This window comes from Chenopodium album, chromosome 2 (genome assembly GCF_948465745.1).
Source record: "Chenopodium album chromosome 2, dcCheAlbu1.1, whole genome shotgun sequence".
Taxonomy (NCBI): Eukaryota; Viridiplantae; Streptophyta; class Magnoliopsida; order Caryophyllales; family Amaranthaceae; genus Chenopodium; species Chenopodium album.
The window spans coordinates 152,298-179,651 of record NC_137835.1 but is presented as its reverse complement, the minus strand read 5'-3'; the positions used below and the strand labels follow the sequence as shown (position 1 = coordinate 179,651).

Below are 27,354 nucleotides of genomic sequence, written 5' to 3'. Positions count from 1 at the left end.
TGAAGGAAGTTACTCATCTCGATTAGGATGATTACACGTAGAATAAGTAGTTTCCTGCACACGGCTCATCATGAAAAGTATACATAATCAGTTGAAGAGTTCCTTTAGAAACATAGGCAGACCAGACACACATTCTGGTCAGTCTCCTAGGCGATATACTATATAGGATTAAAGGGAGCACTCTCCTAGCACTCCTCTTTGTTAGGATTTGGAAGTTGGAGGATTAGTAAATTAGTGATTTACTAAATATACTACACATCACTATATATAATTACATCGAACGTTAATCAAGGGTCTACTTTCCTTGAATTGATTCCTCAGGCTTATGCAGTTGCATATCAGAGCAAGGCCAGATGGGTTCCCCCCTTGTCCATAAATTCTTGAGATTGCCTCTCTTTCTTCCTAGCATCAATAGTGTTCCTGGCATTCACGCAAATCATATTAGACGGTAAAAAGTGATGTTTCCGTGTGTGAGTTCTTCCATCATAATTAATTGTTTACAGTCTCTACGCAATTGCACCAGAAACACTGAGTGAATTTTAAGTGGTCAGGTTTCTGTATGGTTGAGAGCTTTATGCACTAAGTTGATTATTTGGTTATAGCATTAACATAACAAATGGCTGCAAGTGGATCTTTGACCCAAAGCATACATTGCTTTAAATCCCAAACTGAGTGGAAGTCTCTTAAGCAGATAAAGCCTTTGTGGTGCATCAGGAAACATACCTAAAGTAAAAGGGACAATATACAGCAAGGCAGGTTGGCCATGTCCATCCATCAAATTTAGAGCCACATACGTAACGAGAAGACCTGTCAATATTGTTAAAAAAGTTTCACATAAGAATCAGCATCTAAAGGAAGATCAATTATACAAAACTGTCAGAAGTAAACAATGTGCATCAGAGCTGATCTTATGCACCATGCTTTAACTAACAAAGATGAATGAGCAATGGGAACAAGATAAGGTAAACAGGTTTGCTAACCTAATCCATAAGCAATCATCGTCCACAAGAAGTATCCAGCTCGAAGACTCTTCTTCGCCAACCAATCATACCTGTCAAACAGATATATAAAATAAATATACCATCAGTTGACTTATTAAAATTCCACGAGGTTGCTTGAAACTTCTACACTTTTTTTCTACCAGAATTCGTGCCTTGCCTGGTTGTACGGGCTTAGGCTGGCAGGTTCTCCTCACTAACAGTAGAAAAACAAATTTGGGGATGAATTGGGTGGGTAGAGAAATGTACCAAGAACTATGAAAAACCTTAGGCAAAAGCAATATTCAGTACTACCTTAGTGAAAAAGCTACTAGCAATCCTGGCAAAAGGATGTCACCAAAACCAATGATGCTATAGCCACCCCATGGGTCAGATATGCGTGGAACCTTCAGCAGCATCGGAATACCATCCTCCCCACTCTTGTCACCGCGAGCTACCTAAAATAAAAATATTAAAGGCATTAAAATTAGAATAATGTATGCATTTCGGTGAACCTTTTGAGCCAAACAGTGGTAGATAAAGCTTTACTTACCACAATCATCACACTCTCATGAAATAACTTCTTCGACAGAAAGACCCAAAATAAGTCGTACAAGAAGGCACAGGAGAGAAGAATTGTACCCACCTGGTTCACATAACATAGATAGTAAACTGTAAACATACATCATCATAAATTTAACCAAATAATTTATCTCAAAAGTAAACTGTGATGGAGCCACCTATAAAAGTCTATACTCGAAGAAGGAAGGTCAATCGTGGTCAAGAAGGAGCAGCAATACAAGGCAGTAACCTTCTTCAGGATAACTCTAATTGAGTAAAAGACAAATCCCATTAAGAATGAAGGAAGGAAAGAAAGCAAGCTAGTTTCTTTGTGTTTAATTAATGTTTTTCTAATTTAGTCTAGTATCACATGTTAAGCTGCATTCTAGTATAAGTAGTATTGTTTTGGGTGTTTTTGTCCCTCGGGAGAGTTACGACACGAAGACTGATCCGGGATGAGCTATACCTGCAAAACAAACGGAGACACCGGTTGGGTGGTGCTCCGCCTCCGACGCACAAGTTAGAAACTTGAAGGGAGAAAAAGGTGCGGAAATTTAGGTAGGGATCTGCTCGGATTCCAAGCTCAGGATGTCTCTATCAAAGAGTAAATGTGTAATAAATGATAAAACGTGCCCTCAAAATGAGGGACATCTCCCTATTTATAGGGTCTTTGGAAATTGTGCCCCTGATTAGGTTACGGAACCCTAATCATTGGTGGGCTGCGCCGTTTTGCGGCGTCCTCGGGATTTGGGCCTGAAGGCCGCCATTTTCCCTTTATTTCTGGAGTGACACGTGTCAAGCAGGGATTGGTCCACTTTAGGCCATCCTGAGGCTGACACGTGTCATCCTCTGATTGGACCACGTGGCGGGGTAAAATTACCCTAAACATTTGCCCCTCACAGATGTGACGTGGCACGCCACGTGGCATCTGTGACACGTGTCACGCTCCGGTTGGCGGTAATTTTACCATTAAAGAGTAACCGTTCCCCTTCCGAGTAAATTACGAAAATGCCCCCATATTTACCCTCTATATATAGCTGTTTTACCCTCATAATTTTGTACGTTTACAAAAATTTCCGAGAGAGAAAAACTTTGAGAGAGCAGAAGTCATCCGTTTGAGTCAGACGCGAGTAAGAAAGTTTGTTCTTCGACGACCCAGGTGGACCCGCCTTCCTTCAGATATCAAATCCAAAGGTACCGTCTCTGTCTCTCTCAGCTCTTTTCTTTTTTCACCGCTTGTACATATTTCTTGCAATAAATGGATGCATCACCAACACACACGACACAGCCTAGGTTAGAGTCCAGCCGGTCACCAGGGACGACCGAGTCTAGGACTGGGAGTGCCGTCTCGGGGTGTTGGGACCACCCTTTGCCTTGGATTCCGACCAGTTATGTGTTTGTGCAGGACACCATGGCTCGGACAATGCAGACGGCAACGGATCCAAATTACAAAAGCGAAGGCTCAGGCGTTTGAACGCCTGAGGGAGAAACGTCTGGTCAGGGAGACCAGCTCTGGAGAGATCCCCTCCGCGCGCTCCTTCAACCCCTGCTGACTCTTTCTTGGAAGAGTGTGACCAAGGCGGCGACGAGGCCGTCTCTGCCCCTTTGGGTTAAAGTGAGGAGGAGACGGAGAGCGACAGCTCCGCCTCTACCTCTGAAAGCAGTGATGACTTACCACCGCTTCCTGATAGCGAGGAGGAAGAAAGGAAAAAGTGGAGCGAGAAGGATGATCCCTTCAGCATCCACGTCTCTTCCAAGGATTGGGTCCAAATGGAAGAAAACTTAAAGAATTTTACGAAAATGCACCCGCTAGGAGACGGGTATAGGATCCGGGTGCCGCCTGAGAATGGCACCATCGCCTGGGAGGACGATGAACAGAACGCCAACAGCTATTTTGGCTGTTATGAGGCGGCGTTCAAAGCTAGCCTTCGCTTCCCCTTTCACCAGGCGGTGAAGGCAATTTTAAGAGGCTACGGCCTTGGGTCTGGCAACTTACCCCCAACTCCTGGACCAACATTCTGGGGTATGTTGCCGCCTGCGAGTTCTAGGGGCTTAACCCTGGCTGGGAGGCTTTTGCAAGCATGCACTATCTTAGCAGAAGCCCAGGCGGCTGCTGGAGGGCGTGGTACACTCTAACCACGCAGCCGCAATATATGATGACCTTGGACAAGGTCTCAAAGTTCGATGGCTGGAAGCACAGGTTCTACCTGATGTCAGCCCCAACTAGACGGGAAAATTATGAATTTCGTCTGTACAATAAGAAGCCCGACTTGTTGGCAGGAAGTGCGCTCTTCCCCGGATCCCAGAGGAAGATTTTAACAAGATAATTGAGGCAGACTTTTTCGGCCTCACAGACGCAACTCTGTCAACCGGGGAAACAATAAAAGTCCCCAAAAATTGGATCCCCAAGAGCGCCTGGTTCAGGGATGAGTGTTTCCTAGCCGCATGCGGGCTAGGGCACATGTTTACAAAACGTATGCGCTTGAGTTTATACCGTCTGTAGTATTTTTCTATCGAAATTGATTTATGATATTGACCAATTTCTTTCTTTTTGCAGAAGAAGCTCTAAACATGCTGCAGTTGGAGAAAACTCCTAAACGGTCTTCTGCAACCATCCGCAAAGATCTTGCGGAGAAAGCTGCGGCTGAGCTCAAGGCCAAGGTAACAAACGCCTGACCCTTTCATATGTTGATCCTTTAAAATCATTTTCCCGGATGCTAACCTTAACTTTGGTTATTTTTTCAGGGAGGAGAGGTTGGAAAGTCGTTTGAGAAGCAACTCAAACGGGCTAGGGAGGAGAACCCTGCCGTTCTCAACAAAATAAAAAAAACCACCTCTGCATCAACTCTTGGCGCCTCAGCCGGGGCTAAGACGATGCGGATAGCGGGGAGACTCGAGAAGGTAGGCAGTGTGTGCCTTGATCTTGTCAACCCCTTATCAGCAGCCGCGGGGTTCACCACGCCTGCAAGCGGTTCCCGCTTGGCCGGCTCTGAAGGTAAGAACCCTTTCGAATCCCCGCTTGAGCTGGGGTGGCCTTTAAGGGTGAAATCCCACTCCCAACAGACGTCATCCTCAGACGGTCGGCAACAAATAGGTGCTGCCTTAGTTTCGCACTCATCACGTATTGATTGTGGTGCAGATCAATCTCCCTGCTGGCCAGACGTCCAGAAGCATGCCAAGGCCATGCTGGAAGCCGTCCGGAAGAGGGATAAGGACAATATCTCTGGGATAGAGAACGCATTCTATCCCTTTTGGCTGAGGTAAGAAACTTGTCAATTTTATTTCTTTCCAAGTATCTTATCCCGCCTGCCATACTTATGCCGCCTGACTTTTTGCAGGCCATGCTGCGGGTGGACGGGCTCAAACGTCCTTATTCCCGCAAACGGGAAGAGGTAAAAAGGGCCAAGAAGTCCGCCATAGACGCTGATAATATTGCTTTACACTCGACTATCGTAAATGAACTTGAAACTAAAGCAATAATTATGACACAGGCGTCTAGAATCCAGCAGCTGGAGGCGGATCTGGAGACGGCCAAACAGCAGGCGTCGGATGCTGAGACGGCTAAGAAGGCGGCGGAGGAGGCCCAGAAGAAGGCGGATGAGAGCACCAAGAAGGCTGATGAGGCGCTCAAGAAGGCCCAGACGGACCTTGGCACACTTAAAGGTGTTTCCGAAGAGAACACCAAACTGAAGGCCAAGGTTCAAAAGCTGGAGAAGGAGGCTGCTCAGGCTCAGAAGAACTTTGCAGCAACCCTGGAGGCGGAGCAAAACCGCCTTGTTGCTGAGAGTGACGCTGACAATGACGCCCGTATGAAGATTGCCTGGGCTGCCTTGTACCCAGACGCGGATTATAGCATCTGGGCACTGGCGCACAACTATGCCGAGTACGTGGTGTACTTGAGAGAACAAGGCGAGCCAGAGCCTGCCTCTTTCGAAGCCTGGGTCAACTCCAACAATGAGCCGTCCGTGGTGAAGCACAGGAGATACTCTCAGATGATGAGGAGAAGGAGGGGGACCAGGAGGCTCCGTCTGCAGGCCAGAAGTGACCACTCAGCGGCAGTATGCCAATCTTTGCTTTTTATTTTCTTTTATTCAGCGGCTGTATGCCAAAACTTACTTTTTCCGGCCTGCGTGCCGAGTATCCTTGTATTTACCGGCTAAGGAGCCGGGTTAATTAACAATTTCTTTCTCCCGGACGGGGTCCGGTTAACATTTGATCCACTACAACCGTTTGGTTGGGTGGACTTTTATGAAATGCACCGACTGAGTCGGTTTTGATCATTTTGCATTTGAATTTGAATTTTTATTTTGTGCAAATTTTTCATTTTTGCCTAACTTATTAAAAGCATGCGACGATTTTTGCCTAACTAGTCAATAGTCTGGCTGTCCTTGACCCTGGACGGCTGTGTGATTGGTTTCAAGTGGAGTTGGTTGATTGACTTGAAAACATCTGATGCTGCAAAGAGCATGATATGTTTGTAAGTCAATCAATCACAGTAGTGTTTGCCCCAAACCAAGTGCACAGCCGTACACCAACAGGCATTTTAGTCACTACACAGACGGCGTTTGTCCGTCTTGGTAGAGATTTCATAGCCATTGAACAACTCTTTTGCCCCAATTGGGGTGGGAAGTGCAATTTTGGAATGGATAACCTAAGTGAGAACTTCAGCCGGTGACCGACTGATGCCTATGGGCATCCGACATCTGGAAACTTATTCATTCTTCATAGGTTATTTTGGTCAGACGGCTATGAGTTGACCAATTTGGTCGTTCAATTTTTGCCGTCTGCATATGTACGTGGAACCGACAAATAGTCTGTTCTCTGCGACGATTGCACCCGGAGGGGTGTCGGCGGACGCCTTTGTCCATGTTGGGACAGATGATTTTATAAAGTGAGCAACCATCGGCCATTTTAGCCTCTGGTCTTGTTTGAGACCGGTTGTATAGCCACTAAACATTTTTGTGCTTAGTTTTTAGTCAGTATTGAATTTACACTAAGTATCGAACTTAGTTTTTTAAACAAACGGGTCAGTCTGGGTATTACCCACGCAGATAATGAGGCAGTTGAATAAACAAAGTATCAAACTTAAACAAATAAGGGATCCGAGTATTACCCAGGCGGTTCAACAAATGTAACCTCTTCTAAGTGTCAAACTAAGTTAGGTAAAGAAGAATCCGCCTGGGTATTACCCGGATGGATTAATCAAACAATAACTCAATTTTGCAAACAAAGTCTGGATCTTCATTAATTGACTCACTGTTTACAAAAAATTTATAACCTCAGAAGTAGTACTTTTTTAGATTGTCTACAATCTACATTCCAAGTTCTAGGCAGACGTCTGCCGTCTGGGGTAGGTGCCATCCCTTACTTCTTAGCGGTAGGTGTCATCCCTTACTTCTTCATAGATCCGGTAGGGGCCTTCCCAATTTGGAGTTAGCTTTCCCAGCTCATTGGCCTTACCGGTTGCCTCCATTTTCCGTAACACTAAGTTGTCAACTTTCAAAGGACGCTTGTGTACTTTTTTGTTGTAGGCTCTAGTCATTCTTAAATCTCATGACGCAAGGCGGCATTGCCCCTGCGTTCTGGGAGTGAATCCAATGCCAGGCGCATTGCTTCCCAGTTTGCCTCTTCATCATACAGCATGACTCTGAGAGTCGGCTCGTAATGTTCGATGGGCAAGACGGCTTCAGCACCATAAACCATGAGAAATGGGGTTTCACCGGTTGCCCCTTTCGCTATTGTCCGGATGGCCCATACGACATGGATTAATTCTTCTGCCCATAAGCCACCGGCTCTTTCTATTTTCTTTTTAATGCCGTCTGAGATGAGTTTGTTGAAGGCTTCAACTTGGCCGTTTGCTTGGGGCCGACCAGATGCAAAATAGCTTGAGATCCCCTGATCTCCCAACCAAGTTTCCAACCAAGTTTTTAGCTGAGGCGTCTCAAACTGAGGACCATTATCAAATACCATAGACATAGGTACCCCATACCGGGTGATAATGTTCTTCCAAATGAAGGAAATTACGTCTGAGGTCTTGATGTTTTTAACCGCCTCAGCCTCCACCCACTTGGTGAAATAATCCACAGCCACCAAGATGTAGCGCTTTCCGCCTGGCGCAGGCGTGTAAGGACCTAGAATGTCCATGCCCCATTTTGCAAACGGGATTGGGCTGTGGATGGCCGTCAGATCAGTAGCCGGACGGTGAATGAGTTTGCCAAACTTTTGGCACTTGTCACATTTCTTCACCAACTCCTTGGCGTCTGCCTCAAGAGTGGGCCAAAAGTAATGTCGTCTGGCTCTGGCTCTGACGGCTAGGGACCTGCCGCCTATGTGGGAGGCGCAGAATCCCGAGTGCAAGTCTTCGAGAACTTCCTTCCCCTTTTCTGGGGTGACACACTTCAACAGGGGCTTAAGAAACCCCGCCTTGAAGAGTTCTCCATTTTTCAACTCGAAGCTTGCAGCTCGCTTCTTCAGGACGGCTGCTTCCTGTGGCGAATCAGGAAGTGTGCCGTCTGAGAGATAGGCCCGGATGCCATCCATCCAGGTAGAGCTTCGGTCCAGAATTCCAACGGGATCCTCATAGATGCTTCTCTTTTCAAGAACTTCCCAGAAGACTGACCGAGGCGTATCATGGCAGGCGGAAGATGCCAGCTTTGACAATGCATCCGCCTGGTTGTTTTCCGACCTAGGCACCTGATTCAGCCGGAATTCCTCAAGTGCCTTGGTCTCCTCTTTGACTGCCTGAAGATATTTAATCATAGCCGAATGAGTAGCCTCGTAGCTTCCCTCAAACTGGCTAACGACCAATTGAGAATCAGAGTAGGCGTCAATTTTCATGGCCCCTGCCGCCCTACACATGCGAATGCCGGCTAGCAGGGCTTCATATTCCGCCTCATTGTTAGAGGCTTGAAATTTGAAGCGTAGTGCATACTCAAATCTGTCCTTCAAGAGACTCGTAAATTACGCCTGCACCATAGCCGTTCTTAGTAGAGCTCCCGTCTACATACACTTTCCAAACCTGATCAAGATTATCCGGAGCCACCGGACGGGTCATTTCAACAATGAAGTCGGCAAACGCCTGACCTTTCACTGCCTTTCTTGGTTCGTAAGTGATTTCAAGACTTTGCATTTCAATAGCCCATTTCAACATTCTCCCGGATGAGTCCAAGGTAGACATTGGCCGCTTGAGTGGCTGGTCGGTGTAAATCACCACCGGATGTGCCAAAAAGTAGGGCTTCAGTTTTTTGAATGCCATATACAAAGCAAGGCCAAATTTTTCAATCATGGGGTACCGGAGTTCAGCATTTTTAAGAACATGGCTAATGAAGTAAACCGGGAGCTGCACGCCGTCTCGCTCAGCAAGGAGAACGGCACTGAGGGCATGATCTGAGACGGCTAAGTACATATACAACGTCTCCCTAGGCAAAGGGCTGACCAGCCTAGGTAGAGAATGTAAATGCTCTTTCAAACCTCTGGAACGCCGCCTCAGCCTCATCCCCCCATTCAAATCTGGTCTTCTTCCTGATTGCTTGGAAGAAATAGAGGCACTTGTCACCTGACCGACTGAGGAATCTCCCCAGGGCACCCAGGCAGCCGGTGAGCCTCTGCACTTCCTTGACAGAATGGGGTGACTTCATGTCTATCACCGCTTGTATCTTTTCAGGGTTAGCCTCTATCCCCCTTTGATCAATCAGGAATCCGAGAAACTTTCCAGACTCAACACCAAAGACGCATTTCTTAGGATTTAACATAACCCTATGCCGCCTGAGGGTGGTGAATGTTTCTCGGAGATCAGCAAGGTGATCCGTCTGTAGCTTGGATTTGACTATCATGTCATCAATGTACGCCTCCACATTCCTCCCAATTTGATTAACAAAGACAGTATTAATCATCCGTTGGAACGTAGCCGGCGCATTTTTCAAGCCAAACGGCATCACCGTGTAACAGAATAGCCCCTGATCAGTGACGAAGGCCGTCTTCTCTTGATCTTTCTTCCACAGGGGTATCTGATGGAAGCCGGAGTAGGCATCCATAAAACTCATCAAGGCGTGACCGGCTGTAGAGTCGACCAGACTGTCGATCTTTGGAAACGGATAATTGTCCTTTGGACACGCCTTGTTGAGGTCTGTGTAATCAACACACATGCGCCAGGTCCCATTCGGTTTCTTAACAAGGACCACATTGGCCATCCAGTCGGGGAAATTACAAGGCCGAATGAACCTGGCGTCTAGCAGCTTTTTGACTTCGGCAGCTGCCGCCTGACTTCTTTCCTCGCCGTGGTTTCTTTTCTTTTGCCGGATGGGCTTCTTTTTGGGGTCCACGACGAGTTTGTGGACAGCGAGATCCGGGCTGACGCCTGACATCTCTTCTACTTCAAAGGCAAAAATGTATTTGAATTCCTTCAGCAAAAGGTGCATGCTTGCACCCAAGGTAGCATGAGCTACCGTCCCAACCTTAACAGTACGTTCTGGACGACTGTCGTCCAGAACGAGATCAATGCTTTCGCCACGCGGTTGAGGACGGAGCTCGTCTGACTGTTCACCGGTCAGTGATTGCTATTTTTTCTCTTTCTTCACCTCCACCAGCAGAGGTGCCTTTCTTTTCTTACCGGCTGCTGGTGGGGCAGGTGCTGGATCGGCATCCTTGACATTGTCAAGGTCTATTGGTTCCTGGACGCCTGGGTTACAGTGTCCCTGACGGCTGAGAGGTAGCACTCTCGAGCCGTCTTCTGATCCCCATTCAGGGAACCAACAGTGCCATCATCTTTCTCATACTTGATGAGCATGAGAGATGGGATGATTACTGCCTTGGCTACGTTGAGGGTTGGCCTGCCAAGGATAATGTTATAGGCGGTCAACTCCTCAACGACCAAGAACCTGACGACAATATGTCGTCTTTGGCCCTTCTCTCCCAGCCGGATGGGTAAGTCAATTCTCCCGGCTGGGTAGACCATCCCACCCCCAAAGCCAACCAAGGGGTGGGTGACCGGATGCATGCTGCTGATATTGTATTTCAGGCTGATGATGTCTGATGAACTGCCGGTGTCAATAAGGATCCGTCCAACCAGCTGGCTGGCAACCTTACATTCAATGACCACCGGTTCATCATGCGGGCGGCGGACGCTGCCCCTGTCCTTCTCAGTGATCAGGACGTCTGGGAAGGAGGAGCTGGCTTCCGCCTGCTCATCATCATCTTTGTCCATCTTTCGAAGATGGCTCTTGGTGCCCCGGATGGTAGGGCCACCACATGAGAACCCGTCTGCTATAGTGTAGACCGGCTCCTTGTCGGTATCCGAACTACTAGCAGGCTGGGGGGTAGTCTTGGAGGACTGACCCTTGTTTTTTCTTTTTTGCCCCGGCTGGGGACTTAGAAATGTAGGACTTCAACAGCCCTTTGTCAGCCAGACGGTCCAACGCTCGCTGAAGACTGAAGCAGTCGTTGGTGTCATGGCCAACCTCCTCATGGAACTGACAAAATTTATTTTTGTTCCGTGACTGGACAGAACTCTTCATAGGATTCGGCTTCTCAATGGACAACCGGTCCTTTACCTCCATGAGGATGGAGTTACAGTCTTTGTTAAACTCGTACTTGGGGACGTACGGTTTAAACTCTTTCTTTTTCTTCTGGGACGGCTGGTCAGAGTCAGTAACCGCCCATACTTTTTTTCTTTTCTTGCTCTCTTCTTTGTTTTTGGCCGGCTGAGCTCACCGGCTGTCTTTCTGTTTGTCGGGCTTCTTGGAGTCCGACTGGTTACCAGGCGAGCAGAGGTCGGTAGCTTTGATGTAGCTTTCCGCCTCCCTCAGGGCCGCCTGTAAGGTAAAAGCCCCTTTTCTGACTAGGTCGAACTTAAAGGTCGACCCGTCTCTCAGACCTTTGAAAAAGTCTGTAAAAGCTACCTCGTCAGACAGTCCTTGAATCTGAATTCTTATCAGATTGAACCGCTTGACATATGAGCGCAGCCCTTCTCTCTTCCTGCTTAACAGTGCTCAAATCAAGGCTTGTTTTCTTAGCAGGGATGTTCATTGAGAAGTTAGAAGCAAACAGGAAGGCAAGCTTCCTGAAGCTATCGATGGACCTGGCCGGCAGATTGCCAAACCATTGTTGGGCAATGCCCTTCAATGTAGTCGGGAAGCATCGACACCAAGTGGCATCATCCAACCCTTGCAGATACATGAGATTGGTGTAGGCCATGAGGTGGTCTTCCGGATTGTTGGTACCATCATAGGTACCAACCAACACGTTCTTAACCTGGGCCGGCTGAGCCGCCTCGGTTATCTCCCGAGTGAACGCAGAAGATTGTTCACCCAGGCGAAGCAGAGGTTAGCTGCATGAAGTGAGGGGGATACTGCCCGTAAGCCCGAGTAGGCACATACGGGACAACTCCAATCATATAAGGGCCAGAATGGACGGTATTACCGCCTGTCTGACTCTCATGCAAGGAGGGTGCACTCCCTGCAGAAATGTTGTTGAAGCTGTCTGGAAAGTTCGACGTTGAAGCCGACTCAGACAGCGATTGGTTTCTTTTCCGGTTGATGATCTCCCGGGCATCAAGAGTTGATTTTTTACTTCTCACCGGCTGCTGAGTCCGGCGAGTGTTATTGGTATTCTTTCAATCAATGGTCCCGACTGCCTTCTCCTTTAGATGAGGAGTGGGCTGCCGGTTTCTGACTGACTTCCCCTTCTCAAGAGGGGTCTTCTTCGCCGACTGACCTTTACTTGGGCCAGCCCGGCTTTTGGTGATCAGCTCTTTAATTTCACCCTTGAAACTTGTCATGAATCTCATGAGTTCGTCTCAGGACAGGGGCTGATCCAGCTACCGTTTGGGTTTCCCCTTCTGGCTGCCCAGAGGGTCTGCTCGGACCCGCCTGGGAGGCACCCCGCTCCAGAGTCTTTCTGGGCCGGATGCGCTTGATTCTGAGAAAGCCGTCTTCGGCTGTAAAGGTTTCGACCTGAGGATCTTCATCCTCCTCATGGTCTGTAAAGACTTCTGGGTCTTCGCCCAGACGGTTAGGGGGTGGTACAGACTCTTGAACCATCTTCGAGGTACTCTCCCCACAGACGGCGCCAAATGTTTTGGGTGTTTTTGTCCCTCGGGAGAGTTACGACACGAAGACTGATCCAGGATGAGCTGTACCTGCAAAACAAACGGAGACACCGGTTGGGTGGTGCTCCGCCTCCGACGCACAAGTTAGAAACTTGAAGGGAGAAAAAGGTGCGGAAATTTAGGTAGGGATCTGCTCGGATTCCAAACTCAGGATGTCTCTATCAAAGAGTAAATGTGTACTAAATGATAAAACGTGCCCTCAAAATGAGGGACATCTCCCTATTTATAGGATCTTTGGAAATTGTGCCCCTGATTAGGTTACGGAACCCTAATCATTGGTAGGCTGCGCCGTTTTGCGGCGTCCTCGGGATTTGGGCCTGAAGGCCGCCATTTTCCCTTTATTTCTGGAGTGACACGTGTCAAGCAGGGATTGGTCCACTTTGGGCCATCCTGAGGCTGACACATCCTCTGATTGGACCACGTGGCGGGGTAAAATTACCCTAAACAAGTATGTTTGGTATGTTAATTGATCATCCAGAAATTGAGTAGTATCCTTTAGAGAGTTGTGGCCTCAAGCCATTAGAGATTCATAACCTAAAGTTATGCTTATCCTGTGTAATTCGAACTTTCAGTAATTAAAACTCGTCCAAGCTTTCAGCCTTCAATTATTTTAGCGTTAATTACAAGTGCTCAGGAATAGTCCATAACAAACTTGGTATCAGAGCGGTGGTCCTGTGACTGCCGGCAACCGGAAAACACCACTCCGTACCAGAATTTAAAAAAAAAAAAAAAAAAGGAAGCGAATACTCAACACTGGTGACCATGGAAGAGACGTTGGAAGGCCTGAAAACCCAGATGACGGCCCTCAACAAGAAGCTCCAAATTCCCGATGACAACTTCACGAGGGTGGTTACAGCGGCGGTGAAGGCCGCAATGGAGGAGGAACGCAAGAAAATTGAAGAGGATTGAAAGAAAACAGAGGAGGCTATCGCAGCGGCTGTTTACAAGATGGAAGACCGCATCGATCGTTTCCGGAGCACCGTGGATGCTCAGGCCGCCATAGACCGTGGAAAAATTTCCAAACTACAGGAAGAGGTGGAGAAGGCGAAGCAAGCCCAGCCACAACCACAACAACATGCTATTCCGCTGGTGGGGGAGACAGCCCAGGTCTGGAGATGGGGCCCATCCCTACGCCGGTCAGGGAGAGGCCGTATGAGAAAGACCAGGGTGATTGGCGCTGGCGAGGTGGCGGAGACGGTGGCAGAGGAGGAGGCCATTGGAAGCATCGGAAACTGGAGATGCCGGTATTCGACGGAATTAACCCAGATAATTGGACCGCACGGGCTGAAATGTACTTCGAATTTTACAGATTAACTTAGAGGGAGAAGGTGGAAGCAGCGGTGGTCGCCATGGACGGCGCCGCTCTCAAATGGTTCCAATGGGAACAAAAGCGGCGACCTTTCTATGGGTGGCCAGACCTTAAACAACGAGTTCTTAACGAGTTCCGCCCTTCCCATTCGGGCATCCTCCACGAGCAATGGCTTGCGGTGACTCAAGATGGAACGGTGGCAGAATACCGCCGACGGTTCATTGAGATGGCCGCCCCGCTAGAGGACATTCCCGAAAGCATTATGCTCGGCCAATTTATCAACGGGCTGAAAGGGGCGGTGAAGTCGGAGTTACGTTTGCTAAATCCAACAAGCTTAGAACGAGCTATGGAAGTAGCTAGGCGTATTGAGGAGAAACACAGGGTGTAGCAATGGCAGAAACCCGTTGGGGGATGGAGGGGAGGAGTCCATATGGGATCCTCGGTTGCGGGCTCTAGCCAAGCTGGCTCTTCCATCAACAAGGGAGGCCTGATCCAGACATTTGGGGTGCCAAATTCCGTAGGTCCAAGTAAAACTTGGCCCAAATGTCTGTTAACTTGGGTCGGCCCAACAACCCAACAAGCAGTCAGAACACGGGAGGAACGCGACGGCTCACTGAATCGGAGTACCAGGACCGGCGGTCGAAAGGGTTGTGTTTCCGCTGTGATGAAAGGTGGAGCGTTGGCCACCGGTGTAAGCGCAGGGAGTTGAGTGTTCTGGTGGTGCTCGGCGACGGGGAGAACGACGAAGCTGAAGATTTCATTGGTTGCGAAGACGGCGACACCGATCTAGGGGAGGCGGCCATAGGGGTTTCCCTATGCTCGGTGGTTGGTCTCTCCAACCCAAAAACCATGAAACTAAGGGGTAAGATCCGGGAAAGGGGAGTGGTGGTGATGATAGATCCGGGCGCAACGCACAATTTTATTTCTACCATTTTGGTAGGAGAGCTCGGGCTCGTAGTGATGGGGGATAGTGAATTCGGAGTGGCGCTCGGAAACGGAGATATGGTCAGGGAAAGGGGAGGTGCGAAGGCGTAGTGGTGGAGCTTGAGGGTGGCGTCAAGGTGGAGGAGAGCTTCCTACCCTTGAGCTTGGGAGGGGCCGATCTGATATTAGGCGTGCAATGGCTCGAGAAACTAGGCACCGTCGCCACAAATTGGCGTACTCATATTATGAAATTCACCCTTGCCGGAGCGCCGGTGACGTTGGTCGGAGACCCCACCTTAGAGAAGACTCAAATTTCATTGAAGGCTATGTTCAGAAACTTGAGTAAGGAGAAGAATGGGGTATGGGTCGAGATCAATAAGTTGGATCAAGAGGAAGACAACCATGGGCCAGTGAAAGAGGCCCAAGTGCCTTCTTTTCTAAGTGGGCTGCTGACACGGTATCATATGGTATTTGAAATGCCGGTTGGGCTACCACAGGGCGAGAACACGCCATAATACTCCGAGATGGCAGCTACCCGATCAGTGTCCGACTGTACCGATACCCTCAAATTCAAAAAAATGAGATCGAAAAGTTGATCGGAGAAATGCTAGAGGCCGGCATAATCCAACCCTCGACTAGCCCGTTCTCTAGCCCGGTTCTCTTGGTTAAAAAAAAGACGGGTCATGGCGATTTTGTGTAGACTACCGGGCGTTAAATAAGGAGACCGTACCGGATAAATATCCGATACCGGTTATCGATGAGCTATTGGATGAGTTGCACGGAGCTCGGGTTTTCTCTAAACTCGATCTTAAATCCGGATATCATCAAATCCGGGTAAGGAGGGAAGATACTCACAAAACCGCGTTTCGAACGCATGAGGGTCATTACGAGTTTTTGGTTATGCCCTTTGGGCTAACCAACGCTCCGGCCACCTTTCAATCGTTGATGAACGATCTTTTCCGACCTTTTTTACGTCGATTTGTGCTAGTCTTCTTCGACAACATCCTTATTTATAGTAAGGATGAGCAAGAATACTTGATTCACCTACAACAAGTGTTAGAGTGTCTTCTGGAAAATCAACTCTTTGCTAATATGAAGAAATGTGAGTTTGGGAGGCCCAAGATTGCTTATTTGGGTCATGTCATATCCCAACAAGGGGTTGCCATGGACCAAGAGAAAGTGAGAGCCATTTTAGAGTGGCCCATTCCTCAAAATCTTAGGGAGTTACGTGGGTTTCTCGGACTCACCGGCTATTACCGCAAATTCGTGTCTAGCTATGCCCACATTGCAGGCCCGTTAACGGCCCAACTTAAAAAGGATTGCTTTGCTTGGACCGAGGAGGCAACGAGAGCTTTCCAAAGGCTCAAAACGGCTATGACCAGCGCCTCGGTTTTAGCCATGCCGGACTTTAGCAAGGAGTTCGTGGTTGAAACCGATGCTTCGGGTTTCGGTTTGGGGGCCGTGTTAATGCAAGAGAGTAGGCCCATTGCCTTCTATAGCAAACTTTTGGGAATTAGGGCCTGTGATAAATCCATCTACGAGAAAGAGTTAATGGCTATGTGCTTAGCCGTGGTGAGGTGGAAGCATTATTTGCTTGGAAGGAAGTTTGTGATCCGCACGGATCAACAAAGCCTAAGGTACATCACGCAACAAACCGAGGTGGCGGGGGATTATCATAAATGGGTTAGGAAGCTTATTGGCTTCAATTTTGAAGTCCAATATAAGCCAGGCCCATCTAATAAGGTAGCTGATGCATTATCACGAAAAGAGCAGCCCACGGCCCAATTGAAGACCTTAGTGTTCTGTCAGCACATTAATTGGCAAGAGCTAGAGCATGAAATCCAAAGAGACCCATGGTTGGGCCAAATCAAGATGGGCCTTGAGAAGGGAGAGGAGCAGTTAAAGGGATTCACATTAGAGGGAGAACGGGTCTTATACAAAGGGCGCATTGCAATACCCAGTAACTCAGCCATCATTCCTACTCTCCTTCACGAGCACCATGACTCTCCCACCAGCGGTCACGACGGCGAGGTTAAAACTTACCTCCGGTTGTCGTCCGACTGGTTCTGGCCTGGAATGCGAAAACACGTGGGTGAATAAGTCCGAAGGTGTACGGTGTGCCAACGAAACAAGGTGTCACAACAAAGCCCGTTGGGGCTGTTGCAACCGTTGCCAATTCCGGAAGCCATCCGGGAGGACGTTTCCATGGACTTCATTGACGGGCTGCCGTTGTCCAAAGGGGTCGATTCCATTCTCGTGGTAGTCGATCGACTCTCTAAATATGCTCACTTTATAGGGTTTAAACACCCTTACAGTACTCTCAAGGTGGCCGATTGTTTCGTGCGCGAGGTGGTGAAACATCATGGGTTTCCGGCTAGCATAGTGTCGGACAGGGATCGGGTCTTTATGAGCTTGTTCTGGAAGGAGCTATTTCGTTTACAAGGAACACAATTGAAGCGGAGTACGTCTTACCATCCTCAAACCGACGGCCAGACGGAAATCGTGAATAAGGGATTAGAGGTATACTTGCGGTGTTTTGCTTCAAGTCAGCCCAAACAATGGGCTAAATGGTTACCATGGGCCGAGTTCTCATACAACACGTCTCCCCACACCACCACCAAGATGTCACCCTTTAAGGTGGTGTATGGCCGCGAACCACCGAAGTTATGGAAATTGGGCACGGGTCAAACTCCGGTGGATAGTTTGGAGGGATGGCTCCGAGAGAGGGATTGGGTCTTAGAGGAGTTGAAGGCTAACATCAGCCGAGCCTAACAAATTATGAGGAAGAACGCTGATCGGAAGCGGAGGGATGAGCAGTTTGAAATTGGGGAAACGGTCTACATGAAATTACAGCCGTACCGACAGCGCTCACTAGCGAAGATGCCGTTCGAGAAATTGGAAGCCCGGTACTATGGTCCTTTTAAGGTGGTGGAAAGGATTGGGAAGGTTGCTTACAAGCTAGACCTTCCACCTTCGAGCAGAATCCACCCCGTGTTTCATATTTCCCAATTAAAAAGAGCCATCGGGGATGCCTGGGTTAATCCTTCAATTCCGGAGCAATTATCCGCGGAGATGGAATTAGCAGCGGAACCGGAAGAGCTATTGGAGGTCCGTCACAAGACAGGTGGGGGAAAGCCGAGTGTGGAAGTCCTAAGTAAGTGGAAGGGGCTACCTCTGTTCGAAGCTACTTGGGAGGATGGGGATGCCATTGCAAAGCGATTTCCGACTTTCCACCTTGAGGACAAGGTGAATCTCGAGCCGGCGGGTAATGTGATGGAGCCACCTATAAAAGTCTATACTCGAAGAAGGAAGGTCAATCGTGGTCAAGAAGGAGCAGCAATACAAGGCAGTACCCTTCTTCAGGATAACTCTAATTGAGTAGAAGACAAATCCCATTAAGAATGAAGGAAGGAAAGAAAGCAAGCTAGTTTCTTTGTGTTTAATTAATGTTTTTCTAATTTAGTCTAGTATCACATGTTAAGCTGCATTCTAGTATAAGTAGTATGTTTGGTATGTTAATTGATCATCCAGAAATTGAGTAGTATCCTTTAGAGAGTTGTGGCCTCAAGCCATTAGAGATTCATAACCTGAAGTTATGCTTATCCTGTGTAATTCGAACTTTCAGTAATTAAAACTCGTCCAAGCTTTCAGCCTTCAATTATTTTAGAGTTAATTACAAGTGCTCAGGAATAGTCCATAACATAAACCAGTTGTTCATGATTGTCAAAGTAAGCACTCCCAAGCTAGGTTGCATAAGAACAGGTTACAGGTACGAAATTGGGTACATATACGAGATGGGTACGTAATACACTAGTTTAAAAATAGAGGATACTGGTATGACTATTTAAGTATAATATAAATATATTCTTAAAAAGAAGATTTTATGAAATTCTCAATATTATCTGATACATCTAAATTTTTATATTTAAAGAAGATGAAGAGAATTACTAAAAATTCATTAAAATGAATTCATTAAAAACAAAGTTTGTTAAAAAAAAGTATAAAATGAAATCAAATACCCCATACCAATTTCTTCAAAAAAAAAAAAAAAAAAAAAAAAGAAAAAGAAAAATACCCAGTACGAATTAGGATACGGGTGAGTAACAGGTTTCTGGTACGGGTATGATGATCAATTGAACTATCCATGCTTCCTAGCTAGCTCTCAATTATTCAAATGAGACAACTATGAAAACAGTATGATTATATCCATAATTCCAAGCACATACAATTTCAAAATTACAGTGCAGCATAACAATAGCTGTTCAGATTGGGTCAGGATCTGCTCTTCCCCAGCTTAGAACAGTTTCTGCCAGGTTGAGCTTTTTCATAGCTAAAGGTCTAATAGTACAGGAAAGTTATATTCTTCCATGAACTTATTTTCATTTTCAGGAAGAGGATAGCAGGGCTAAGCACCAAATTAGCATGCACTCCCACCGTCCCTATATGTTTCCCTATTGTAGGTCAAACTTTAAAAACTTTGACTACAAATTCTCACTAATATATAAGAAATAATATAATCAAGTGGGATCTTGTTAGATTCGTTACAATGCTTACTTTAAAAATATCATATTTCTATAATTTTTTGTAAGTATTGGAGATACTAATGTTATAAGACGTATCTTGAGGACCGTAAAAAGATAAATGGGGCAAATAATTAGGGACAAAGTGAGTTTAAAACAAGGTTTTCAGGATTCTAAGTTGTACAGAGTAACTACTTTTCTCCTTTACTGCTGCCAGCCTGCCACAAGGTACCTCAACAGTCAGCCAAATTTCAGAGTAAAAAAAACTTGCAAGCTCGGGAAAAATGTGCAAAAAAGGCAAATGATAATTAACAACTACTAGTAGAAGATCCAGGACATGTTAGAAACAATTAGAAAGCACTAGAGTTAACAATTTTTTAGCCCATAATTCTACCTAGTCAAGAAAGTTTTAGATTGAGTATATAATTATTACATTTCATTAAGTGTTATTTCTTAAATTGAGAAATGGAGCCCTCCCTATATTTTTTTCGGTTATGGGGCACATCCAAATACTGCAACCCTAAATTTCAAGCCTGATATGCTGCTCAGTGCTCACCCAGTCACCCTTAGCAGGCAAAGAGAAGTTTAGTCCAAGTATAAAATCAGTTTCAAAGTTCAATATTTTTCTTTGTAAGGGTAAAAGATCACATTTTGGGGGTTTTGATTTTACGAATTTTACTTTAAATATGCTAAAACACCCAGAACAGATGTTCAATTATTGGTAACTTACTTCTAAAACCCACAGACAACAATCCCCAAGTTCTCATATAGACAACTAAGATAGCATCTGAGTAACTTCTCTCAACAATTTGTTTTTAAAAGATGAGAGGATGAGGGAGGGGTTCATTACCTTGAGATTTGGAATCCGAACAATTTGAATAACTGTCATTATCAAAGAGATTCCCTGAGTCGTCATAAAAACGATTATTAAGTCAACACTAGAATAATATTATGAACGACAAATTTATATCCAAAATAACATTATACAAGATGTAACAGTACAGTGTTTCATCCTTACAAGTATATCTTGACCAATCCAAGCAAATTGGAGATCTCGATAAACTCCCCAAAGCACAGCACATGTGATGCAGAATGGTGAAACAGCTAAAGTAAGGTATGAGACAGCTCCAAGAACAGGTACTTTCACATATGAGTGAGCAAACAACTTGAACCATCTGCAATGTAAATCGAAGTGTTACAAAATTTATGTGATAATTAGACATAATGAATTTGTACATTACATAGTCCCTTAAATTTTTAGAGTGAGTTACAGATACTGCTTGCATGCACAATTTAAGAGAATGAGGGTATAAGAGTGGGTACAAGTGGGAGAAAAAAGTATACAATATAATAGTTTAGTTGAATATATGCAGGCGACCATGTGGGTACCTTTGTGTAGAGTAGGAAGTGGTGAAAACAGAAGAGAGAGGAAGTGTAACCATCTCAAAGAGATCAAAGGAACTCCAAACTTGAAGGATTGGAGGGGGTATTTAAGAAGCATCACAGTACTATAAATGTTAATTCTTAGCAGATTATCTAAGTTGGCAAATTTGATGAAATAAGTTCCGGCAGAAGCAATGAGTAATCCTCTAAGTTGTAATTTTTGTGGCTATTAGAGATCAGAAAATACACATTGATGAGAATTAACACTAAGCCTCTTATATCCCAAGCAAACTAAGTAATGATGGTGTAACATAAATAACAGCCAAAGTATTACAGAACTCGGATTGTTTTCTGTGGCATTCAGTTTTCACTAGGAACAAAATTAGAAGCAAGCGGAGCATATGTACCTTGAAAGTAAAGCAACCAAGCATGTTTGTAAGCCCTGAAAAATAAAAGAACACAAGAAAGCTCTTCAGAAGTACAGATGTGGTAGGTCTGTTCTAATAGCCAAAATCTGAGGAAGGTGATTTGTTTATATCGCAGAGATTAGGAAGTATATATCAAAAATTAATATAAAGGAAGGGAAAAAAGTTGTGAAAAAAATTCTAACCTCTGCACCACCAATGCAAAAAAGCACCACCAATAGTTCAATGAGCCAAGAAGACATCAGTTTGTAAAGGATAATGAGAAAGCATGAAGCTACAACAACAAACAGCAGAGCCGATGTTGTGCTGATGTTCACAATACCACCAGAGCCCATGTTTGAGAGTTCATCTGAAGCATCCTAAGAAATAAATTTGCAACAAACAATCAGCAGCTAACCATAAATAAAAGGAGATACGTTACTATTGATTAATCAATAATACCTGCATGCCCATTCTTATTACCCCTTACACCAAGATAACAAAAATAAAAAATAAAACTGGATAATATATTATTAAAGAGACCTACTTCTAATAGTTTTTCATGCTCAGCAGCTGCTTCTCTGGCAGTCCAAGCTGACCAATATGATGCGCACAGGATCGTGCCAACTGCCATCAACCATAAGAACACTTCGGCAATGTCAACCACCGGTCTTCGTGGAGAGTACAGTTGCACAGATACTGAACAAAGGAGACAAATGTTTAGAAACACTTTACAGAAAGATTATCATGTGGTGTGAATGTGTGATTCAAGGCAACACTGAGATGCGATGATATATTAAGAGCATGTACATCAAGTTAGGATAAAGAAAGTATTCAACTAGAAATCTCATCATTCACCATAGGAGGAGTGTAAGTGGGTGAAAGCTAACCAGAAGAACCATTTGACAGTAGTTTCTCCAATGTTTTACCAGCTTCTTGAGGGAGCATAACCGCGGGGATATGGATATTGAGATCAGTCTCATCAGGTTCACAAACCATTTTGTAAAGTTCTACAAACAAATAAAATAGCTGATCTTATAATTCATTCCAAATTAAATCATATGAAGTATGTATTTGTATTAGTGTCTATACATATGTATGCGTATACAGACACAATGTGTGTCTGTGTCACTTTTATTTTTTTTTGGACAGCCAATTAAGCTACTCTTGGTCAGTACAGAAGATTGACTAAAAATGGCCTGACTAATATAAATGGCACTCTGATGAGCCTGTTTAAGATTCATGGTGTCACAAAAATTCTCAGAGAAATGATCAGATTACTGCAACATGTATGGTGGTACTACATACATTACCATGTATTTGCTTTATACATTTGGAAATTAAATGAGACATAGTGTCACCAAAGACTAGAAGGATGATACTAAAGATGAGTCATCAAAACCATAATCGATTCTAGTTTCGCACTATCACATTACATAGATCATATTTCAATTCCTTTGACCAAGTCCACTTCTTTGAACGATTAGTACTCCTATAAGCCTATAGATACAATGTCTCCTGCATTAATTCTATTTCATGCCTAACTGTTGGATACTATATCCTTTGTCTTTCTATAAAATCAAAAACATAATACCTCTAAAAAATGTAACATCTTACAAAGGATTATCCCAGAGAGAAGTTATAAAATACAAACAGTACTGAAGTCCAAAATGATTACACATAGTCTTACGGGAAATGTAGGGACCATAATCTTAAAACATTTGTCATAGTACATGGATTAGCAAAGGTAATTAACCACTTCTGTAAAACCACAACTCTCTCTGTCCTACATTTTATTTACACTTTTTGCCGTGGAGTAAATAATGTTTACTCTCAGATTAGTTAGAGACTCCGAGTTTAGTTTTTTTCAAAAAAAGTAGTTTATTCATAACACAATGTCTTACTTATTGTTACCATTTCTGACATCCAAGCAATTTATATGGCAAAACAAATTTAGTTAAAGCTTTGTTGATTGTGGCCAAAAAAGTGAAAAGAGATAGATAGTTAATTCTCAGAAAAAGAAAATCTAACAAGGTTCATAGTCCCTTCTTTTCAAATCATGTACCGATCAAATTCATAAAGTCATAATAAAATCTCAGCAGGCAAAACCCCTTGAAGCTAGCATCCTCACATTCCAAAACATTAGTTGATAGTCTCTCAAAGTCCCAATCACTGTGAAACAGATTCTCTTCAGCAAAAAAATCCCCTAGCATTATGACAGGGCTCCCAACACATAGAAATCCCTCTTCGCATGATGTTGTGTCACCAATTCCAAAGCTTGCAAACAATGTAGGATAGAGGAAATTAAGCTGTTTACATTCTGAATTTACAAAGGTAACCTAGAAAACATCAATGCTTATTGCTTAACATCTGTCACCTTTGATATATTAATCCAACAATTGTAATGGCAAGGGAAACTTAAAACATAAATGAGCTTATTATGACAACCTAGCAACTTGCGGAGACTTCTGCTAATGATAAGATTATTTATCTGGAGGCTCGTTAACAGACAGAAGTTCTCTTAACAGCCATTTATCTGCTGACTATTCATAACCAACACAGCTATAAAGCAATGAGAGTTAAGTTTTCAGAAAATTACCATTTTGATCATTTACAATTAGAACTGCTGAGGCACCAGCAGCTTCTGCAACGTTCGCTTTGGTGGTGAATCTGCAGTGACCTTGGTGTACCATAATGACATCTCCGGCAAGCTACAATACAATTCATGAATGAGCAGGAAAAAAAAAGGGAGACATATGCAATCTCAATTCACTTCACAAAAGTTAATAGATGGCAACCTTTATTTTTGGCTTAGTGCAACAATCAGGAGGATCAGAAAGAACTAGGCGCGAGTCTTTAGCGTTCTTCTCCTTTGAAACAATCCTCTTACCAAATCTTGCACCAACACCAACGAATTCTTGATCATTTTTGTTATCGACTAATGTTTGCACTTTCACCTAAGCAAGGAGGCCATCACCACAAAATCATCAACCATACTTCTAGAGCAAACAAGTCACTAGCTTAAGAATTACCCTTAACACAAACTGAATCATCCTACCTAACAGTACAAAACAAGTAAATTTTTATTCATCAGGATTCAAAAGAAGTACTCTCATGTATGCCAACTAACTTTGATTGGGGCGGTCCGAAAACCTAAGATCGAATCTTGCCTACATCATTACCATTTCTGGCTCCCTTTACACCCAAAATCCCCTCCCAAGTCCCTACTAGTCCCAACTCTACACAAATAATCCGTAGCATAAATTGAAAAACAAATTTAATCATAACAATACTCATCAAACTTTCATTCCAACAAACATCAAAATATACCCAAATGAAAATCAAATTATGAAATTGCATACATAAACTCAAATAAACAGCACAATTAAGAAAACCCCAGATGAAATTACAACAAAATAGAAAGTGGGTATTAGAGAATTATAAGTTTACCAGAATAAAATCATTCTCACAACCAGGTTTTTTGGGAGCTTTATCATCATGATGAACAATGTCCCCAGCTCTGACACTCACTACTAGAGTACAAAGTAAGAGAGACAAGCTTAGTCTCTGAAAATTCATCAGTGTTTTGATTTGATACTATGTTGTCTTCTGCAGAAAAAACCTCAGGAGCATCAACTGATGTCTGATGAACCAATTAACAGAAATCGCAACTATAGCAGAAGCAAAATTTTTATCTTTTAATAAGTTTCTTTAATGGGGAAGAAGAAGAATTTGAAGCTGTATAAAAAATTGAAAATGGCGAAATAATTTGTACTTTACTCTTTTTTTTTTTTCCTTTTTTTTTTTTCCTGTTTTCTGCAAAAGTGTTGGTTTTTGTCAAGACTCAAGAACGCTAATTTGAAAGGTGGAAGATAAAATTATGCCTTTCATCTTAACTAAAATCTTCTTGCTTTCAAATATTCCTGGGTCAAGTTTAGGGATGTCAATGGGGCGGGGCGGGGCGGATGTTAGCCTTCCCAGTTCCCATCCCCATCCCCACCTAAAATTTTCATCCCCATTCCCGCGGCGGGTCCAATGTTCATCCTCATTCCCGCCCCGGCGGGTATAACTCCAAAACCATCCCCGCCCCACCCTCCACTTGGATATCCATCCCCACCTAATCCCCACCAAAGACCCGCCTAATCCCCACCTAAGACCCACCTAATCTCCGTCTCTTAAATACACAATCCTACGTAATTAATACGGATTATAATTTTAAAAAAAACATTTTTAATATTACACACATTTTTGTTTATAATATAAGTGTATTACAAAGTATTATAACTAATATTATATTTCACGTTATTATTTTATAAACAAGTATAAAGTATATAATTTTGCTTGTAAATATATATAGATGTGGGTATGAGGTGGGGATGGAGCGGGTACGAAGTGGGGCGGGGCGGGGATGGGGCGGGTACAACTTAAAATCCACCCCCACCCCATCACCCATGGCGGGTATGGTTTTTATCCCTATCCCCGCCCCACCACCCGCCAAACCAAGACCCATCCCCGCCCCAGTGGCGGGTCTCCTACTTGACCCGCCTCATTGACATCCCTAGTCAAGTTCTTTATCGTTTTCTATCAACTAAGACTTTTTTTTTTTTTTTAAAAGTTAGAGTCAAACTCGGCACTTGCATATTTGGCCAGACATAATTTTGACCATCAATATTTTAGATGAGAGATCGATAAAAGTTATGATAATATTTAATTTATATCCATACCCCATATGATTATATTTTTACTTAGTATATAAAATTGGTCAAAGTAAAATACATGAATTGTGTATAAGTCAAAGTAAAACACATGAATAGTGTATAAGTTAATTAAAAAACGGAGGAAGTGCTAGTATAAAGAAAAAAAAAATGTTTAATAAAACAGGTGTACAGTAATTTACTAACTTATTATGTTGAAAATAAAAAAGAAAGAAATATTGATAACTTTTAATCACATTGTGTAAGTTTTGATAGTTTAATAAGGGTAGTTTTATACGATTAAGGTCTTGTCTTGGTCACCTTATTTTCACTTATTTCAGGGTTAATAAGTTCAGATAAGATAAGGTCAGGAAAAATAAGTTTAGATAAGTTGTGATAAGGCATAAGGGTTAATCAGGGGCAAGTTTAATTTATAACTAAAATAAGTTCTAATGAGGGCTTGTTCTCTTACGTTGAAATTCAGTTCAGTAGTTTAGTTTAGCTCAGTTCAGTTCAGTTTAGCTCAGCTCGGTTTAGTTCAGTTCGGTTCAGTTCAGCTCCTAATTTCCTTCTCTTATTAAATATTCATTTCAGTTTAGTTTAGTTCAGTTAAGTTAAGTTCAGTTCATCTCAGTTCAGTTCAGCTCAGTTCAGTCAGTTCAGTTCAGCTCACTTCAGTTCAGTTCAGTTCAGCTGAGTTCAGTCAATGAGAACAAGCCCTAAGAGATAATAAGTTCAAATAAGTAAAAATCAGGTGAATAGAACACACCCTAAAAGTAACTGAGTAATAAGGGTAACTTTTATGGGACTTAGGATAGCTTTTGGTATATAATAAGGAAAATTTGCCAAGAATAATACCACCATTCACCGGTCTTCCAATAATGGAACCACCTTTAGATTATCTCAAAATAACACGACCTTTGACACACATCTTCTATAATAGAACGTGACCTGTTGGTAACCTGTTTAATAGGTTACTTGTGACACGTGTCACAATGTGATTAGTTTTTTTTTTTTATCAATTTTCATTTTTTTTAAAAAGCCCCCTAATAGGAAACCACCAGCGTGGGGCCCCCTCTTTTCCCCTGTCTCGTCCTCATCCGCGTTCGACACCCCCTCCCCTTCACGCAAGCTTTCTCTTTCTTTTTCAGTTGGTAGGGGATAGGGTTTTGATCTCTCTCTCTTTTCCGGCAGGTGGGGGAAAAGGTTTTAATCTCTCTCAATTTTCCAGCAAGTGAGGGAAATGGTTTTGGAGGCGATTTCAATGGCAAAGCGGTGGTTTTGAGGCGTTTTCAAGGGCAGGTCGATGATTTTGAGGTGGTTTCACTACTAAAAAAAGGCCCATTTCCGACGGAAATATTCCGTCAGAAACACCCTGAAATCCGTCGGAAAAGGGAATTCCGACGGAATTCCGTCGAAAAAGGGAATTCCGACGGAATTCCGTCGGAAAAGGTTGTCGCAAACCGCTTGGTAGGAAA

General features: G+C 44.1%; 1 protein-coding gene across 2 annotated transcripts; it reads right to left on the bottom strand.

The window, feature by feature from the left end:
- On the bottom strand, positions 1-25,037 carry LOC145578339 (signal peptide peptidase-like 2). 2 transcript variants are annotated; one of them, XM_081635679.1, is made up of 14 exons: positions 24,633-25,037; positions 23,981-24,139; positions 23,782-23,893; positions 22,073-22,192; positions 21,730-21,881; positions 21,389-21,562; positions 21,186-21,220; positions 20,414-20,570; positions 20,246-20,299; positions 1,531-1,623; positions 1,293-1,435; positions 981-1,051; positions 724-807; positions 1-420 (listed from the first exon to the last, which is right to left on the bottom strand). In XM_081635679.1, the coding sequence occupies exons 1-14, from the start codon at positions 24,759-24,761 to the stop codon at positions 296-298; spliced, it is 1,608 nt and encodes a 535-aa protein (XP_081491805.1). In that variant the 5' UTR covers positions 24,762-25,037; the 3' UTR covers positions 1-295. The 2 variants fall into 2 exon arrangements, 1 of the variants encoding a protein (XP_081491805.1); XR_014098853.1 differs by lacking the exon at positions 1-420 and adding an exon at positions 1,159-1,194 and having other exon boundaries at positions 752-807.
- Positions 25,038-27,354: the final 2,317 nt, after the last annotated feature.

What these genes read in the sequence shown, in the direction of transcription:
- LOC145578339 (XM_081635679.1), bottom strand. Translation starts at nt 24,761, where the DNA reads ATGAATTTTCAGAGACTAAGCTTGTCTCTCTTACTTTGTACTCTAGTA. An exon ending in ATGAGAGTGTGATGATTGTG is followed by an intron (nt 1,436 to 1,530) that starts GTAAGTAAAGCT and finishes TTTTTATTTTAG; the next exon opens with GTAGCTCGCGGTGACAAGAG. An exon ending in CTAGTAGCTTTTTCACTAAG is followed by an intron (nt 1,052 to 1,292) that starts GTAGTACTGAAT and finishes TCTGTTTGACAG; the next exon opens with GTATGATTGGTTGGCGAAGA.